Below are 19,879 nucleotides of genomic sequence, written 5' to 3' on the forward strand. Positions count from 1 at the left end.
AATTGATCATTTCACTTTTGGAAGAGATCAAGTGGCAACTTGCCTGCAGTTAATCCACATGATCATAGATTATGTCCACCATCTCTGACTACCAGTCGAGACTCTGAGTGACATCCAAATCAACAGACATTTGGAAAAATGCCTTTGCAAAGCACATGGGTTATGAGCTGCTAACCCAGAGTACAGAGTGAATGACTTTCTGAACTTATCAATGTAAATCTTCCCAAGAAGACAACTGCCATACTAAGACACTCTTAAAATCACAGCAGCCCAAGCATTATCAAGATTTTGTGCTCTCCAGAGCAAAGAAATAAAGTGCCAGAAGATAAGGATACAGCTTTGCACAGTTTCCCCGTCAAACCACGTGGAAGAAAGCAGGAGGAAACACTAAAAAAGCATGCTTGAAAATGAGCAATCCATCACCAGTTGCCTGGATTACAGGTTGACTGGAAGTTATTGTCCCAGCATGATTTTGGAGACAATGAACAATGAGAGAACCAATGAACTGCAGAGGAAGAAGCCTTAAACACAGTTTGTGTCCAGCACAGCAGAGGAAAGTGGCCAAGGAAAGGCTGCAAGAGAACACCAGGGCTAGCAGGGAGGTCTGGGCTGTGCAGATTCTCTTCCCAGAAGGGCTGTGGGTAATATGAAAACAGAAGTAGTGATTTAACAGAACAAAGAGAAGGGAAATTGCAAGGAATAATTACTGCTTGCATAACTCTTTTTGCAAGCTACAGAGCAAATTTTTGACTTCCAGAGGTCACATTTAGGCGCATTTAGTGTAGACCAGGCTGAGGAAATGAAAGTGTTTTCACTTCAGAAATGCAGAAATTAGTTTCTCTGTGTTTCTTTAGGCAGCAAACTAAAAAGTGTTAGGGGAATTGGTGGATATGTTGCTGCTTCTTCTGGGCAAAGTGAAATAAAATGTGTAGATATCCTTAAAGAAATTTAAATTGCATGGATAAATAGAGGGGGATATCTATGAAATGTAATGATCAGCATGTTTAGACTAGATGAATTAATGACACATTTGTGCCTTAAGCTCTATGAAAGCATTATAAGTACACTACAGAATTCCTTTTTTTTTTCATTAGGTATTAATGCCTATAAACTACATATTGCATCAAAGTAATACTTTAGTTAAAGTGAAATAATTTACTTATTTTTGCAGGGATGTAAAAGGAACTGTTTGATTAACTAAGCACAAATATTTTAAGAATAAATACTGTAAATGTGAGGTAAACAAAACAAAACGTGCCATCCTTTTGTTATTTCTTTTTTCAATCTCTGATCATTTAACATACAAAGAGAATAATTGTTGTTTCTATGACTTAAGACAGTAATTTGCACAATAATTCAAAATAAATTATTTCCACAAAGGGATGAAAGCAAACACTTTTTCAAAACTTTAACTTGCATCTAGTATGCTTTTAAATGTACTGAAATGAAAAATGGTGTTGAGCACCCATCACATTTACTCCTCTTGCAGGACAAGGTGCAGCAGCAACCCACAGCTGAGCGTGGGGCAGCATCCCTGGTTGGGAGCAGCACAGGGTGCCAAGGCTGCTCTACCAGCTGCCATCATCCTGTCCCCATGCTCCAACACGTGACACACCCATCCTTGTGTCCCAAGGGGAACTCTTGCACTGCTGGCCTAGTGTGGATCTGGAATGGGCTTTTGAGCCAACCCCTGTGGAGCAGCCCTGGAGCTCAAATAGAAGATGTGCAATGTTCACTCCAGAGCCAAAGGGGCTGTCAGTCCATGGAACTAAACCAGAGCAAATTCAAAGACAAAAAAAAAAAAAAAAAAAAAAAAAAAAAAAAAAAAAAAAAAAAAATTCAGTGTGGATGTCAGGTCCTCAGCACCATCTTGCCCAAGTGATGACCCGTTTGTTCACACTGCTCCCCAACAGAGACAGAAGCTCCCAAAATTCCTTCCATCTAGATTGTAAGGGGCATAGCAGACTCACTTACTGCCTACATATATATATTTGCACATATTTTAAAGGCTTCTCCCAAGTCTTTTTGAGCATAGGATTTGGGCCATCAAGGCAGTTATTGCTCAATCACTTGAGTCTTTCTGTGCTGAGACAGTAATTAAATTTCCTTCTGTATCCACAAACCTCCTGCCTGATGATCTTTCTTTGACAAGGGCACAAAAATGTACAGTTCCCTAATTAACAACCTAAAGAGTGACCCCACACTCTGTTGTTTCTCTTCTAGTACTAACATGAACTACAATTTAACATATTCACTAAAACAAACAGATGACCAAAAAACTTTTTCATGTGGATATATGCAAAGAAAACAAGTCTCATGCCTAAATTAATATTTTCAAGGTAGTACTGTAAAAGTTTCCTAACAGAAATTGTTTTTCTAAGAACTGGTTTCCCAACACATTATTTACTATCTTTTTATTGGCAAATAGAGCACATTTTAATTGATATTTTATAAAGCAAGCACAATTGTAAAATAAAAATAATTGAACAATTATTTTTCTAACACCATGACTTCAAATAGCAATTATTGTCACAGCAATTGATTTCTTTCATTGTACTTGACAAGAACATTGTGTTTATGATTATGATGCGCTGGGTTCAGCCATCCTTGTGTTAACTGGTATACACATGACAAGCAGCTCCAAAGATTTCAACAGGATTATCTGAAGCACAAAGCATTGTAAACATAATATGAGAAGTCTGATGTGTATGACAGCAGCATATTTTTTTAATGATTAATTAAATTGCTATGAATCAGAAAGTTTTATAAACATCATTATAAGTAGGACTACTTCAGTGATTAGCAATTTAGAACAATTCTGAGAATGAAGTGTTACAATTCCAAATTAAAATGTAGAAAGATTTAGGGAAAAGTAGTCTTGGCTAGGAAGAAAGTAGGATACGCAAATTCCAGTTCATAGTAGCACAGTGTGTGGGGTCAGGGAAATAAATCCTGGCTCTGGAGCCAAAATATTTCAGCCAGGAGTGCTGAATTCCTGCTCAGGGAGAGCTCTGGCTAGCACAGAAGAAGGCATATAATGAAGAAGGCATTGCCAACAAAGCTATAATCACCATCCAGGTGATTCAGGAATGTCCTTTTCCTATTCCTGCTTGTCATGACAGCACCACCAGCACCAGCAGCTCCATGCACTGGCTCCCACACTCCATTTTCTGGAACTGATAAACCAAGAGCTGCAAACTTTCCCCATTCAGCTACAAAATGTCATTGTTGCACGGCCTGAAGTATGAGAGGGCTCTTTCCATCAGCCTAGATCTATATTCCATTCTTTTCCCCCACAGTTTCTTTCTGAATTAAAGGAACCCAAGAAAATGTGAATCCTGTAATCCAAAAGCCACACAGCTACTGAGCTCAGGCACTCAGTTCTTGCTTTCCAAACTGCAAAGTTAAAGAAATGCCTGAATATGAGGTAAAGTATCTACGATGGTATTTAAAACTCAAAGTATTACCAAAAATCATTTAAATGCAAATTTGTATTTATTTGTGTCTCAAATAGAATTCACACAAGTTAAGCAACAAGTTTCAAGTTGATTTGAAACTAATTACACGGATAATTCTTCTTATCCAGATGACTGATTAAAATGTTATTTTTTGATGCAGTCCTGAAAATCCATATATCCCCATAAATAACTCTTGCATAAAGTGTCTCATGACTTCCCTTAAAATTCTCTTCTTGCACATCCACAACTACCAAACTTACACAAAACAGATTAAGAGTTAATAAGAAATATATATCTGCCTTCTAATCTGGTCCTTCCAGACTCAACACGGTATTTGGTAAGAATGCATGGAAAAGAATATCCACATTAGACTTGTTTTACTTTGTCATGGTTGAAACCATGATATTACCAAAAGAATGCTCTAAGTCTCCAGAGCAGCACATTAAAAATTACTATTAGAAATATCATGAAAATCATTTTATTGAGTTAGAAGAGCAAAATTAAATAAAATTACAAACTAAGAGTTCAATAATGGTATAAATAAAGTTTCACAATTTAAACTCTGAATGCATAATGGGAAACAGGGAGATTGAAGTATCAGTTGTGTCAACTGCATTTTATATGAATTCTACTTTAAAGTAAGCAGTAGCAATTAAATATAAATATAATATGTATTAATTTATTAGTCAGAATAGCAACTATTTTTGTGCTAAACAATTTATTAATATATATTCAATACAGAAAACCAACTTAATCCTTCTTCTCCCAAGGTATAAAGTCCTATAACAGTTGAAAATCATCTCTGACTACTGCCTCTGCAAAGCCTGGGTTCATTGGTCTTTCCTGTGCAATGAAACATCAAAAATCTTCTTGAAAGTAAAGAAAGAAATGTTTGAACAGGGTATTTGTAATTAGCAGAAAAATTATTATGAAAAAAAGTATTGGCATTTTTTTCATTATGTACATGGGCCACAATGCTATAGAGGATAGAGGGGAGCATTAAATTACTTTATTCAATAAAATAATTATTAAAAAATAACTATTAAAAAAACACACATACATTTTTTAGATTTCTATTTTCCTACATAAATAATTCATGCATACATCCACAAAGCTGTGGTTTTATGATAAATATACCACAAGCTGCTATAGCAAAGTATGAATGAATGATCAATTATACAAACAGCCTTTATATTCAATTAAAAAGGGAAAATGGATGCAGTGTAGACCAAGATGCTATTGAGAGATCAACATTCCCATTTAATCTGCCAATCCAATATCAGATTAAAGTGAACCATGTATAAGGACTCTGAAATATATTACACAATAAAGCTCTAGATGTGAACTTTTACCCTCCATAGTTCTTCCTTTCACCTCTTTGAGGCAACAAATAAAAAAGATTCACAATCAAAATGATTTAATCTCATGTAAAATGAAATTAATCTCCACTGAATAAATAGAATATCCAACCCATGAAGCGTGATTATGTTTCTTTAGTTATGGAAAATACCTTAATATTTCAGATAATTTTATTTGTTTTCCCTTCATGGGTGAAATACTCCATATTTCTCTCAATAAGTGATGTTGCATATTAAAAAAAAAAAACCCATACAAAATTTATATATATTTGTCCACTGAAATTCTGGACAAATTATGAAATACAGAACTTAGTATTTTCTGCAGTAGCTTTTCAGAATAATTAGAAATTGAATATATTGTTTCTATTACAAAATAGTTGTGCTTTCACTTTTGATTTTTGCAATGGTCTTCCTGATTTATGCTAATTTATGATTTAAAATTAAGGGGGGGGGGAGGGGGAGAGAAAGAGTAATTTATTCTAATTACTGTCAGCTAGTGAATTTAGGGAAGAAGAATTGTCACCAATGCTAAATTTCAGCAGCCTTCCAAACCAAGAGATTCACATTATTTCAATATTTTTTTTCAATATTTTTTCAATATTTTTGCCCATTCTTATTTTTCACTGCTCTCTCTAGTGCTGCTATTATTCTTTAATAGTATATCACAGAAATATAAAATATGCTTAGAAAGCCACCATACCATGTCAGCATTGTTTAGCATGATGGACTGAAATATAATAAAGAAATTTATCACAATCCAAACAACTTTTCCCTTCAATCTGTAACCTTTCCAATACTTTTTCCAAAAAGGTAAATACGCCTAAAGGAGTAGGTGTAAAAATGTCATAACTTTCCTTATTAAAAGTCCTGTTAAAAATAAATTTTCCTGAGGACAGAGCAAGGATTTTTCCAGTGCCAGGCCAAAGAAGCATCATTCAAGAAGAACACTAAAAATTCTGTAATTGTACTGGATAAAGAATAAAAAGCCCCTGATCCCCCTCAATCTGATATTAGAATTTCAACTAATAACAACTGAAAACATATTAGGAAAGAAATATAATTTTCCAAGTGGTGAGTGTTTTCCTAAAATATCGTCAAAAATATTATTGAAAACATAGAAAACCAACTATGATATAGAACATGATTGGGCCATATATGAAGATTAAATTCAGATCAAAAAATTCAGATTAAAAAATGTAAATGGATTATATAACTAGTTTTTACTGTGTAATTCTTGGTGTGGCTTTTGGAGTCCACAGTAGAATTTCCATAATTTTGCTTCTTATTGGCAAAACACAGCCATCCCTACCTTGGGTTCCAACAGATAAAATAGAAAGACCACAAAACCTCCCACACAAAATACTTCATTTAGTACCAAGGAATTTTACTGGAATATTAGCATTAATATTCCAGTACAGAAGATAAATTCCTTTGATTTAAGATCTCTTCTAAAAAGGAATAATCAGCTTTAATATTTTTGGACGTATGAAATTCACAGCATAGCACATGGTCTAGCACTGTTTTTTCTCTCTCTCTGTGATTTATTACAGCTGAGCACAGGGACCTGGAATATTTCTGCCCTGCCATGAGGAGATTGCTCATTTCTTGGCTGTCACTCAGTGCCCAGCCCATCACACCGACCCGCCTGCAGAGACAGGCGGGCACAGGCTTGACAAAGCTGCTTGTCACCCGCTGTAATGGGCAGTGACACCACTGCCTGAAGGAAAACACTAATGTTTTTACTTCCTTTATTTTTTGTTATTATTTTCCTTCATCAGCTTTCACCCCACTTCACTGTATTCCTCACATCTGGGAGCAAACTCCTGAAGTTAACTTTGCAACTGGTACATGTCATAAGAAGACTGAATTCCTTCTCTTTGGAATTAAAATGACAAAAGCAAAATTTCATGTCCATTTATCACAGATGAAAACCTATTCTAGTTCTTTTGCTTAAAGTGCAGTGGACTGGAGTTTCATAAAAAAGTGACCAGGAAGAATTAAGCACTCTAGAAGAAAAATTGTTGTGAGCCCTGATGCTGTTGAAGGCTAAGAAAATAACTGACTAGCTGGATTTAAGAAAATACATCAAAAAATGTAGGGAATCAAAACATAAACACATTATGATTCATCTGTGATGTTTCTTAGGATACAAAATCCAATGCAGCTCTAGAAAGACACAGCCCTGAAAGGAGAAAATGCCAGAGCTTCAGGAGGCACGATGAACACCTCTTACTGTATTTGCTACATAAAGGAAATGAGACTTCCAAACTTTAAGGAAGAAGAAGCCCATACCTGTTTAATGCACAGGCACATAGGCCATCTTCAGATATCTGAGCAAATAATTTGTGTTTTGAGGAACAGTGTCTGTTGAAAGCAAAATATGGTGAGCACTCACACACACTTCCAAATGACTCAAAGGACTAACAGAAGATGAAAAACAGGAAGAAAATAATGGAAAACAGTTCTGTTCACTGACAGATTAAGTGACTCATCCCTTGTTTTGAAGAGCAACTGATCCAGTGGTACTGGGGAATCTCCTTTGCCTGCAGGCCAATAACAAGTGGCTGCCTTCTCCAGAAATATGAGCACACCAAATAACTCCACAGTGATGACAAAGTTTCTGTGTGATTCAGAGAGCAGAAGAAACAAAGCTACGTTCAACAACTCAAAACAAACATTTAAACAAAGGAAACCCAACTCAAATTGCCCACCGCAGTACAGACGTGCTTTTCCCAGTGGAAGTCAAACAGCTCTGTGCTTCTAAGTGAGGTGAAAATTTTTAATGCATCCCTAAGTAAAAATCAATTTTATTCTAGCCCCGAAAGTATAATCCATTTTGCTACAATAACTTGATTTTCATATTACTATAAAATATTCTAATTTTGATTCATAAGAGTTCTGGATTTTCTGAGATGCCAGACATGGTGGCTGTGATCTCATTCTGACACACTGTTTTTTTGTCTTTCTCAGGGAGATCAATATTCGATCTCATAAAGATAAGCACACCAAAATCCAGCACTAATTTACCATCCTTCATTCTAATAAAAAGAAAATATGAAGGCAGGGACACAGACCAAAGGATGTTGGTAAAGAGCAGGAGTTCTCCCATTGCAAACTCACCCCCAGGGTGGTGGATTCAAGCACTGCAGCTTCCAGGAGTTCTGACACTGCTGAAATGCAGCCACCCCCTCCCACTGCAGGCAGCACACAGTCCTACATATGGACTTCATAAATCTGGTTCTTCAGCATCTGCTATAATTCCTGTTGTAGTTCATGCTCATCTTTACCAAAAAACCCATCCTCTCCTTCTGCAATAAGCTCTGGGTATATTTTGAATGTTGTTTTCTCTCACTTACTCTGCTCACAGAAAGACTTAATGGAAAGAATGTACCCCTGATCCCAAATGACCATAATTTTTCATGGAATTTCTTAAAGCACACATAAAAGAAGGATTTTCAAACTTTCAAAGAGTTCATATTTTTTAATAGTGCTTTACTTAATAAAACTTGGAAATTGTGTAATTTATGACACTATGGAGATATGTTACAAAAGTGACTAAAATATTCTATTCAGTCAAAGTACCAGAGGCAAGGGCAGTAATCGTTCTGGGAGCTCAGAGAACATGCCTGATGAGCTAGTAGTTGGTACAATACATTTGAAAAAAGCTTTAAAAACATAGTTCTGGCACTTGCTTATAATTTCCTATCACAAGTATATTAACAGCTAACCTTTGTCATCTGCACCAATTTCATGCTTGCCTGGTTTTTGATTATGAGATTTAACCACATTTCTTACCAGAACTTATGCTTCAGATTCTTAATACAAATAATTATCTGGGAATTGCTTGAGTACTATTATAAATTCTGTTAGACTGTTATAATTTTATTTAAAAGCAGGTAATCAAGTGGGTTTTAGCTCTACATTTAGGATTAACTTAAATCATAGATAATAAAAACAAACAATTATTGAACAATCCATTTTCATGGATGTTAGATGTGATCTAAAGAAGTAAATAATGTTTTCAGAAAATAAAGCTACTTCATATACCCTTATGAAATGTCTAAAATGTCCGGGCACCTACTTAGCTAAATCCATATATTCATGTAAGACTTGAAAACACTACAAATTTCAAGGATACCTTAGAGTTTGAAACAAAAAAAAAAGTGCCATACTTTAGGATATTGTGGGTTTTACTGGTCCAGGTGATACAGAAATATACTTTCACTAACTGTGCATACTGCATTTTTTCAGTGTAAGAAGGATCATTCACATTTGCTACCTGTAAAATTTTGCAATGAGATCTGTATTTCTTCAAAGAAGGTGGAAAGACAAAAATTCACAGACTTCTCAGTTTGTGTGATGGCTAAAAATCTTCAAGGCACTGAGCACAGCAACACAGGCCTAAAACTGTCTATAAGACAGTCTGGAGTCTGCTACTACTCTCATATTGTGTTTTTATTATTAGAGAAAAGGTCACTGAACCAGTACCTGCAACAAAACCTACCAGTAGAAAAAGAATGAAATTAAATAGGGTGGGGGCTTTTAACAATGCTTATCATGGTCTGGAGCACTACAGTTTCAATAATATTCTCCTTATTTTTTTCAATATAACTTCTATTTATCTTTTTTGTTCTAGGATATACAATATCAGTATCTTGGTATATCAAGCGTTAACTGCAGAGCTAACCATAGATTTTGTGCTTCATTATGTATAGTTTTAAATAAATTCCTTACAGAACAATGCTTTTAAAACAGTTCATTTTGATACAACAGGACAGTCCTAAAAATGCCTGTTTTGATGCTTCTGATTCAAGCAGTAAAATGTCCATTTCATCTTTCAGTCTGGAACACAAAACCTATAAAGGAACAGTTTTAAACTATACTTTTGCTTGGTTGTTGAATAGCTGTTATTGTCAAACGGGTCTATTTGCTGCTTTGGCCAGGCAGGGTGAACAGCATTTTGCCACAACCTCAGAAATAGAAATATAATACTGGATGGGAGAAATGCAAAGGCAGGTTTATCAAAGCATACTGAAATATGTTTTGTTATCAAGCACATTCAAATTGTCTTTAAACACAATTATTTTCTCTATCAACAATCTTAGTAAATATGGCCTGGATTATTATTACTGTTACCACCATGATTTGCCATAGTCACAATACACCTCATTCCCATTCAGTAAACAAAACCAAACCCCACAAACAAACAAACCCAAACCCACACAAGACAAGAAACAAACAAACCCTTATTAAAATTATTCTTTTAGGCTACAAACTGTTGACATCCTACCTGTACATTTACCCAGAACAAACTGCATGAGATAGACCATCACTCTTGGAGAGACAATTCCATGTACCCATAGAGATGGCTTACCACCAAAGAGCCTTTAGTTCACATTTTCTAAGGCTGCACCAGAGCACCAACAAACTACTCTTAGTTTACCTCTGCTATTTGTGACAGGATCCCTCTGGTCTGTTGTTCTTGGACAGACTTTGCTTTCTTCTGTATGGGTTTGTAATCTAAACGTTTGCATAATCATCGTAAGTTTTAGAGCTTGCTATCTCCCCATGAAAAAAGAGAATAAAACTCCAAAACACAAAAGAAACCCCAAAAACCAAACACCCAAAAAACCACTAGACTGATGTTTAGGCAATCAGCATTTTATTACTCTGTTTGTGGTGAAAGAGGAGAAATGGGATACTTTATATCCCCTACTAAACTCCTCCCCATTAGCCAATGCCCTGGGTATGGAAAACTTCAGGCTCTGTTCATTTCTGTGCCCTTTTTGGCAACAGCAATAAAGAGAATTTGGACCATACACAGTATTTAAGAGTCTGATTGTTTAGGTACAGCTCCTCAGAGCACAGTGATTAAAGTCAACAGAGGAGCCATACTGTGAACTTGTGAAATAAAGTCATGGCCTAGAAATACAGAAAGTCTGATGAACATACCTGTCTGTCACTGTTCACATTTTGTGTACACTTCATGGTTATTGGGAAATATCTTCACAGAAAGATTTCAAAGCACTGTAACTAATCCATGTATATTCAAGTTTGTGACATTTTATAAGATAACTGAACTTTTAAGAAGTCTTTCAGAGGAGTTTTGTTCACAGTCTAGAATAGTTGTTCATTTGCAGTTGAAGCCCATACCTGCATTGCTGCCATAACCAAATCTCAGGCATCAGCTACTGCCTTTCACAATTTATCTCAGACACATGAAATCATTAATAGTGATGTGCTGTGCTTTATTAAAAATAACAAGCTATTGAACCAAGCCATCATTTTAAATAATTTCATAGAAGTGTTTATAGAGAAAATCACACACATGAATTACACTTTAGCTGGCTTTTCGTAATCACTGTAATATATGATACAAACCCAACTAATCTTCATGAGGTGTGAAGACTGTACCACTGAATATGAAATACACAATTATATAATGCAAGACTCCAGCCTTTAATTGACCTGGACCCTTCCACTGGTGCAAATTAGGGGAACACAGTTTGAAGACCTCCTTTCAGGCATTTCTCAAGATTCAGAAGCTGGTTAAGACACTGGTTTGACAGTAAAGAGTCATCAGGATTTCAGTCAGAAGACAAAAAAAGCAATTTACCTGAAGAAGGTGACAAAGAATTGCACCAGATCCATGATAGTATTGTGCTGGGAGAAGGCAATCTGCAAATAAAACAGAAGTAAATTACAACATTTTCAGACTCAACAGCTCTTTTTAGGCGAGGGCTTTATGGCTCCATGGATGATTACTTTCAAGTGTAATTTCAGTCTAGTCTGCACACACCTGCATTTGTGATAAAGTGAGATGAGCAACTAATTCCCATATCCTTGCTGGGATCAAAATACACACAATGGAACATAATACTTTTACTGAAGTAAACTTAATAGAAATATCCACTTAATACGAACAATAAAAACAATATGAAAAATATTAGGAAATCATATTGTTATAAATTGTCTTGTTTATAGTCAACTGTTTTGACCAACACCATCTTCCATTTTAATAACAACACTGACACAAGGTTTTAGAGAAGACAAACAACATATAGTGCTTAACATTAATGCATTTAAAATATTTTAATTGTATAATATTAAAATTAATGCATATGTTAATTTAATTTTAAAAAAAGATAAATCTGGTGCATAATAAAACAGTTTCAAAGCAAATTACTTTAAAGACAAAGTAATAAATATTCTTTTGGGCTACATTTTTACAGCCTCACCAGAACATGCATTAGTTCAGCTCTTTGCTGTAATTTTTGTGAATATTTAAGAATTATCTCTAAGACAGCATAGAGACATTCACACTTGTATGCAATACAGCCTATAATTATTTTTGTAAGTACTTTTTGCTAATGTTAAGAACAGTACTTAATATTTATGTTATATCTACAAATATCCATAAGTCCCTGTCTTGCTCAGTTTTTCAATCTATAATTATCAAGTAAAAGATACAGAGAATCTTCTACTTTGAATTGTACAAACTGTTTATCTAACTATATTTACACTCTTTTCAAATAATTGTTGGGTTTAGAAATCTTTGTGCATTTAAGATCTGATTTTGACTAGAAATTACACCAAATTACTCTGAATCCCTTTCATAGCTTACCTGTGAACTTTTGAAATGATAATTCATTATATTCAACAATTTAGTTTTTTAATTCTTTTTAAAATTTAATTTTATATATATATGTGTGTGTGTGTGTGTGTGTGTGTGTCTGTGTGTGTGTGTGTGTTCCAAGTATATGTCTTAAATGATAGAAAAGCCTATGAAGAAAAGGCTGATGATTGATAAATGAACTGTGGGGATTCTTCCAACAAACAAAAGACATGTCTATCTTTTTTCTCTGCCACATTAAAGTTTGTGAAAAATAGGATTTTAAAAAGCAAGCAAACAAACTTTTTTAACAATACATGGCCAAACTGGAAGACAAGGCATTGTGACTGCTGGCAAATCCTTTATAGCAATTAAGGATTCAAAAGTCAGATAAGCAGAATATGCCAGAGAGCACGGACACAAGGATGCACTGCAATCAACATTTCAATGCATGGTACTTCTTAACTTTCCAAGTTTGTGTTACACGCATGATGTAGGAAATACATTTTACACTGAATAATGATGGATGGAATAGGTCTGGTGAAAGAGAAGCAGCTTCTGAACACAGACTTTTCCAGCCTTCAGAAGTTAGTATCTGCAGGGACAGATTCATTTTTTCCACTGCTCCAGTTCATCTTTACCTTGACTATGACATGCAGCAGTAATAGAGTCCTACAGAACAACAGGTCAAGATCTGTTCCACGACAAAAGTGAGACAATCTTGAAAGTCTAACTCAGGGACAACTTTCATATGGAAATAGCAAGTCTGCCCTTAGAACTTCGTGTTTTACTTTAAAAATATAGGTGTCAAGAAGCCATCTCCACAATTCTAACACCAATTGTGAAAAAGGAAAACTGGCACTAAATCAAAATTGCACATTTGCAGAAAACAGGAACCCAATCCATGAAATGTTTCATATATTCAAATAATGTACACAAAAAGCAATTATAATCCGTGCTCCATTTCATGACATTACCCACTAAAGCAAACTCCTATCTCAGGCTCAGGCTCTCAAACGTGAACAAATACTTCCGTTAATACAATTTTTTCCATCTTCCACTGTTAACAAATTAAAAATGAAGAAATAAGAGAAACTAAAATAAATACATGACAAAACTCTCATAGAAGGTCTAATTATTAAACCTGGAAACATAATGCAATAAGGTCAGATATAAGCCAAACTAAACTGCCTGGACTGTGTTGATTATGCAGACTTAAACCCTGCAGAATTATTACTTCCTTCAGTATCATCCAAACCATAATTTAATTTTTTCTTGGATAAAACTATTATATCCTCCCACACTGGTGCTAGGCATGTAGTGAAGCAGAAGAAATGGATACTGACTGAACATAAAGGCTGACATTTTGGTGTCCATTATCTTTCATACTTTCTTGAGGGACACTTTTACTGAGGCAAATTCAGACAAAAAATATAAAAGTCAGCTGAGGAAAATATTTGTCTAGACAGCTACATTTTTGTGTATAACTTTTTTTAATAAGGAAAATGTAAAAGATCAAACACTGTGATAATTTGGAATGAGGATGCTAGAAAATTTAAACACATAAATTCTCTCATTTACGTTTCACTGTACAAAGTGAAGTTTCGATATCTACTCTGAAGAAACATGACTGACGAGACCCAAGTATAAACTGCTTTAAAGACATTACTATGTATCACAGAATAATTTTGGGGTGGGGAATAGTACCTATGGATATCCTCAAACTCAGTGAATACATGACTACTGAATAACCAGTAGTTACAAAGGAAAGGACACTCTGATTTCTTCATTTAAATATAAATACAATTATAAGTACAATTAAATACTGGGATATCTTTAGAGAGAGTAAAAATGGTTCTGACTCTTCTTTCACACTAGACTTCAGCTATGAAGAGTGGGCTGCGAAAGTGAGAGATGGATGGTAGGGAATTATCAGTTTCCCAATAGAAATATTTAACAGACAAAGCACAAAATATATTTTCCTTTCCCTTGGAAAAGAGAAATTCCAAGAGAACACGGTACGGAAAGGACAAGATTACCAGCGAATTACATCTGTCTAAATAAGAGAAACACTAAACTCTTGTAGGCTAAAGTGCCACACATTTATTCCATATATTGGCTTTCCTAGAACTTGGAAAAAGAAATTTTGAAATGTATCTGAATTTTGCTGTGTGGAGTACATCTGATCTCATCCCATGTGTGAACCTCATTTAAATTAGTCAGCTAGCTTACAATAGTCAGCAGAGATAGGAAGGCACTTCATAGGTGACTGACTGTAAAATAGATGTGGAACCCTCATAAATTGGAAGGAATTACCCTATGGAGCTGCCATTTCTCTCCACCAACAACTATGGGATGTTGTGATTAGTTTGGATTATAGACCTAATGTCAGACTTAGAATATAAATAATGTTAAGTGAGATAAATTTCTCCCATGGTTTGTAAGTACTCACTGGGTATTTCTGTAAACCAGTGTAATGATAAAATAGGCAAAAGAAATGTTTATTGCTGGGATTAAAAGGTCTGAGAAGCAATATGAAGCTAAGTGGCTGTTGCAGAATCCTACTTCCTGCTGTGTTAATGCCTGTAAAGAATTCAGTCTGATGTTGACAAACAGTCCTCCCAGATGATAAGATTTAGTGATAACAAAACTTTCATACTGATATATAAACAGAAAATGAAAGATAACAAAGAAATTCAGACTTCATTTCAAGATTTGATAAACAGCTTCCACAGATTATCTCTGCATGCTGCAGCCCTGTCTCTCATGCTGGTACACATTACATTATCAAAATACCCACCCCTTCATTTCTCAAAAAATGTAATAATTGCAGGATATTATTTCCACTATTCAGAGTCATAAGAGGCTGAAAGACAATCTAGTTTTGTATTCAAGTAAGATGAAAGATATTCCTAAATAAGGTTATAACAGCTGAACTTTTTTCCTACCTAATAGGCACTTTATCTATTAAATTCAATATGCATATTCCACTTTATTCAATTCTGTACTTGTGTGCACATATGAAGAAACATATACCACACTGAAAAACCCAACATTAATAAACTCCAGGAAGTGAAGGAGAGAATGTGGGGAAGGAAACTGTTATTTAACTTACAGTTTTATTCAGCATGCAAAGCATTTTCATAATGATTCATATGGACATTATTAAGAAATTGAAATATTGGATATTAAAGTCAATGAAAGAATGGAAGAAAATCAAAAGACGTAGACAAGAGACAAATGACGTGTTTCAAAATTAAATTAAAAAAAATATTAAAAGTAATTGGCACAAAGACCTATAGTACTGAAAAGTTATTTTAGACATAAATCTTTGCAGGATTGAGTTATCCTACAAACTGTGTGAAACAGCAGATTTCTAGACAACACCTTTCAAAACTCTGATTTTTAAAAGCCTGCCTAGATTAAATGGACAGGAAGAAAAATTAGGAACAGAAGTGAAGGGAATGAGGTGAGAGAATTTGTCAGGCAGCGTTGAATGATTAAATTCTACTACAAAGAGAAGCATTGCATGACAATATGGTTTTGTTTGTCAAGCTACATTAAGGAAAAGCCATTTTTGTCACTTGCTAGAATTGAATTTTCCTTTCAACCCCAGGTTTCAGCCTTCTTGGTATGCCTTCTTCTGACATCTTATTATGACTTGATAAATTAAGGAGTTTCCCATTAGGAAAGCTGCACCTGTTACGGAATGTGCTCTGATCATCACAGAGTCACAGAGAAATGGGGATGGGGAGGAACATCACAAACTGAGGTTGTTCAACTTCCCACTCAAAGCCAGGCTACTGCCAGCACCAGATCAGGCCAGCAGTGCCCTCTCCAAGGTAAGTTTTGTAAATCTCCAAGAGCGAACAATTCCACATTCAGTCCAGAAAATTTGTTTCAACGCACCATTGCTAACACAATGATTTTTTCTAATGTTCAATCTGAATCTCCCAAGGTGCAGATTCCCCTTCTCCTTGTATTACGAAGTTTAAAAACAGAAAAATGTCCTGCATGCAAGGTATTTTTCACCATTCCTAAATAAATTAATTACACGGAGCTATTTGAATGACTGCAGAACTTAATATGATGGTCATGGTATTTAACATTCATGCCTTTGTGTATATGTAGAAATATATGTATCAGAGATGGAAAATATGCTGCTAAAATGATAAGATTTTTTTCAAATTTCTCTAAGTTTTTTATTTCTTACATCTACAGTGGAGCTGGTTTTGCTAGACAATCTACCAGTTAACCAACTGGCTGGTCTCCAGCCTAATAAAAATGATAATAAAATTTTTATAAGACTACAAAAGCTGAATTGTTAAAACTTATGCAATGTTTTGTTCATTTTAGAAATCAAATACTTGGTTAGAGAAGGCAAAACATGCCCTGAATTTTGCATAAAGATCATGCCATTCAAAATAATGTATGCAAAACCCATTGTGAGATGACAAGAAAAGGGCAAAGCATTTTCTTAAACATGAAGAAAGTAATTTCCCAAAGTTTATTGTTATAAATGTAGAGCATGCTATAAAGCTGTTGGAGCTGTGGAATAAAAAATTTTGTATTTGCAATGGCACTTTTCTTGATTACTGTGGATTAGCATATTTATGAGGTTACTCAGCCTCAGGTTTAAACCCACAAATCAAAGGTTTATATCGGCATGGGTAATGGATTACACAGGAGTCTATGGCCTACCATGTCCCAGAGGTATCTGTCTTTCAGAAGATTTATGCATATAATACCACTTTGTAGAAATTACACTTTCTGATCTTTTGCGTGGTGCTTGGTGATTCCCCTCTCTTGTCTAAAACAACCAAAAAGCAGCAGTCTCAGACAGCTGAGGAATTCATTGATGTATTTGCTTGTTCTCCTCCTCACCTTTTGATAAGGCCACAAAAGACAGAGGCTCTAAATTCCTTGATGTACATAGCACTGCTACAATGAGAGTAGAAGTCATTGTGAGCATATTTAATGCAATTACTTCTGAAAAGAGGAAGGAATCTGCATTCCAGCAGTTACCCACAGCACAAATACTTGAATTTTGTTCATCCTATCAACAGCTCTGTGATAGAACACAGATAAAATTTTTTAGTCTCATTTTTTTCTCCACGGGTGAGTGCTGATTACATTACTATCAGTGGTAAATACCTACTGACTTCCTTTTGGCTTCAGAGAAACCAGGATTTCAGTGCAGAATACTAAGACAAGAAATTGAAATGCTTAGTCCAGCCTCTCATGAAAGACTAGCCAAAAGAGAAGTCAGGTAGGCATTTTTAAGACTCTGTGTACCCAAGTGAATCTTTTTGATCATCATTGAGAAAAGATGACAATGGAAGACACCAAAATCTCATTAAACTCTACAAAGCAAATGGTCTCAGCTTTATTATAACTTCAATCTTTTACTGAAGATCCACATCTCATAGAAAAGAAAACCAAAGTATGCAAAGAAGGGTAAGAGAGTGCGTGAGAATGAAGAGGACACATAATAACTGATATAATTTAGAAGAGCCAACATAAAAAGTTATGAGGAAAAAACTCAAGACAGATTAAGCGCTCTGTATTGAATGTTTATTCCACTGGAGAAGTGTGGAGGTTTGGATGTAAGGCATGATGTTTACTTATCTATACAAGGGGCAAGAATATTCCAACAGGTTTTCTGCTGAAAGAACAAGAAACCACACTAATGTGAAAATATTAATTCCTTCTAATAAAGGGAAAGTGGCTGACTAACCTAAAAAACACCCAGCATACCAAGAAAGAAACTAGATAACATATAAGCAATAAAATGAGTTTTATGTTTCTCCTTGAAGAGGTGATCAAAATGCAGAAAGTGAGAACTGAGACTTTTACAAAATATTAAATTGTGAGGATTAACAGAATAAATTGTGTTTCAATTGTGTTATGTTAATTTTACTCTCATTTAACTTTTATCAATCACTTGAAACTGCTATTATAGTTCAAGCTGTAATAAATTTGAAAAAAAAAGAAAAGCAGATACAACTGTCAGCTTGACACTTCACTCACCCTCGTAGTACATTCTGTAGAGTCAGGATGATGGATCACTGACATATCACTGAGGAGATGCTGTCACAGTCAGAAGAGTATTTGTAAAAAAGTGCAGAGAAATGTGCAGTGGAAATGGCAGAAACCTTTTTAACAACTTGCAGGAATTAGGTTGGGAAAGGTGGATGAGTAACTGGGTTTCAGGAAGACTCAGAATGCTGTAAAGCTGAAGAGCAGGGCCTGCTCAGCTGAAACTGTTTTCCTATAAACAAGCCCATGCTGCCTTTTTGGCAATGACATGCTGGACTACACTGATAGAAACTGGCAACAGTCATTCCCAGGAAACTACAGCATTTGTACCAAAAGTTTTGTAACTGAAATGTAGAAATGAGAGTGAAATGTATGAATTTATCACCTCCTGTGATCTGGAGGCTACCTTCAAAGCTCAGAATGAGCTCATGGCCAAGCAGCAAGGAACTTCAGTCAGATTTATTTTAATTCATACAGGTCCTATTGTTGAAAAGAAAACAAATATTTAAAGTTGTCAGCACTGAGTGTACTTTTTATTCTCAATTTTAAAAAACTGGATTTCCCAGTATATTTTCCAGACGCTCTTAATTGTTTAATCAGGCTTGTGCAAATCCACAATAACCATTTGTCTGTTGAACAGCTTTAACAAAATCAAAATCCAAAGAAAATAAACACTTTTGCAGCTAGAGAACTTCATGCCTTCAGAGAGAAAAATGAAAATACTTTTCAAGAGCCCTACATAATTAGGATGTTGGCCTGCACTCTGTCAAGACATGGGTTGTGCCTTTTCCTTTCTCATGTTGAATACCTTATACCAACTTTAGGCAGAAATGTTAAGATCTGCTTTTGGGGGTGATTGTTCAGCTATCAAGATTTTTTTTTTCATTTGAGTAGGAAGAGAGAAAGTATCTGCACAGATGAATTTGATCTCAAAATAGTGACTATCATCTTCTGGCAAAACAAGTATATGAGTCAGGGCAAAGATCCTACATGCAAAAAACTCACATTCAGAAAGATAAATTCAGTTTCTGTTACACAGATGTTTACTTTGGAATTCTGAAATGCCTCATTTGTTCTGAATCTATATGGCAGGGGAGTGAGACAATAAATAAGAAATTTATTTAGAAGAGTAAGTCTAGTAAAGACCAGGTATCTTCCAGTCTTCCTCTGTGCCTCAGAAAAATGATTTCTTCTTTTAACTAAGGAAACATTTCCAAGTGCAATCTGGTAAATTCAAGGAAATCCTCTAACAAAAACTTTGTTTCCTAAAAAATAAAAGCTATAGAACATAGCTCTGCATGTACTGCACGGACAGCTGTGGACTCAAAGATTGATTTTAAAAACAGTGTCCACAAGATTTTTAATAAGAGAACAAGGGAGATGATCCCAAAATATACCAGCTGAGGGAAAGA

General features: G+C 35.1%; 1 protein-coding gene across 4 annotated transcripts in view; it reads right to left on the reverse strand.

Annotated features, from left to right (window-relative positions):
• Positions 1-19,879, reverse strand: part of ATRNL1 (attractin like 1) — a 433,916-nt gene that overhangs the window by 207,775 nt on the left and 206,262 nt on the right. For all 4 annotated transcript variants that reach the window (XM_053949025.1, XM_053949022.1, XM_053949023.1 and 1 more), the window contains exon 25: positions 11,433-11,494. In XM_053949025.1, the coding sequence (XP_053805000.1) occupies positions 11,433-11,494 (62 nt within the window). The remainder of the gene's footprint in view (positions 1-11,432; positions 11,495-19,879) is intronic.

Source organism: Vidua chalybeata, chromosome 8, assembly GCF_026979565.1.
Source record: "Vidua chalybeata isolate OUT-0048 chromosome 8, bVidCha1 merged haplotype, whole genome shotgun sequence".
Lineage (NCBI taxonomy): Eukaryota > Metazoa > Chordata > Aves > Passeriformes > Viduidae > Vidua > Vidua chalybeata.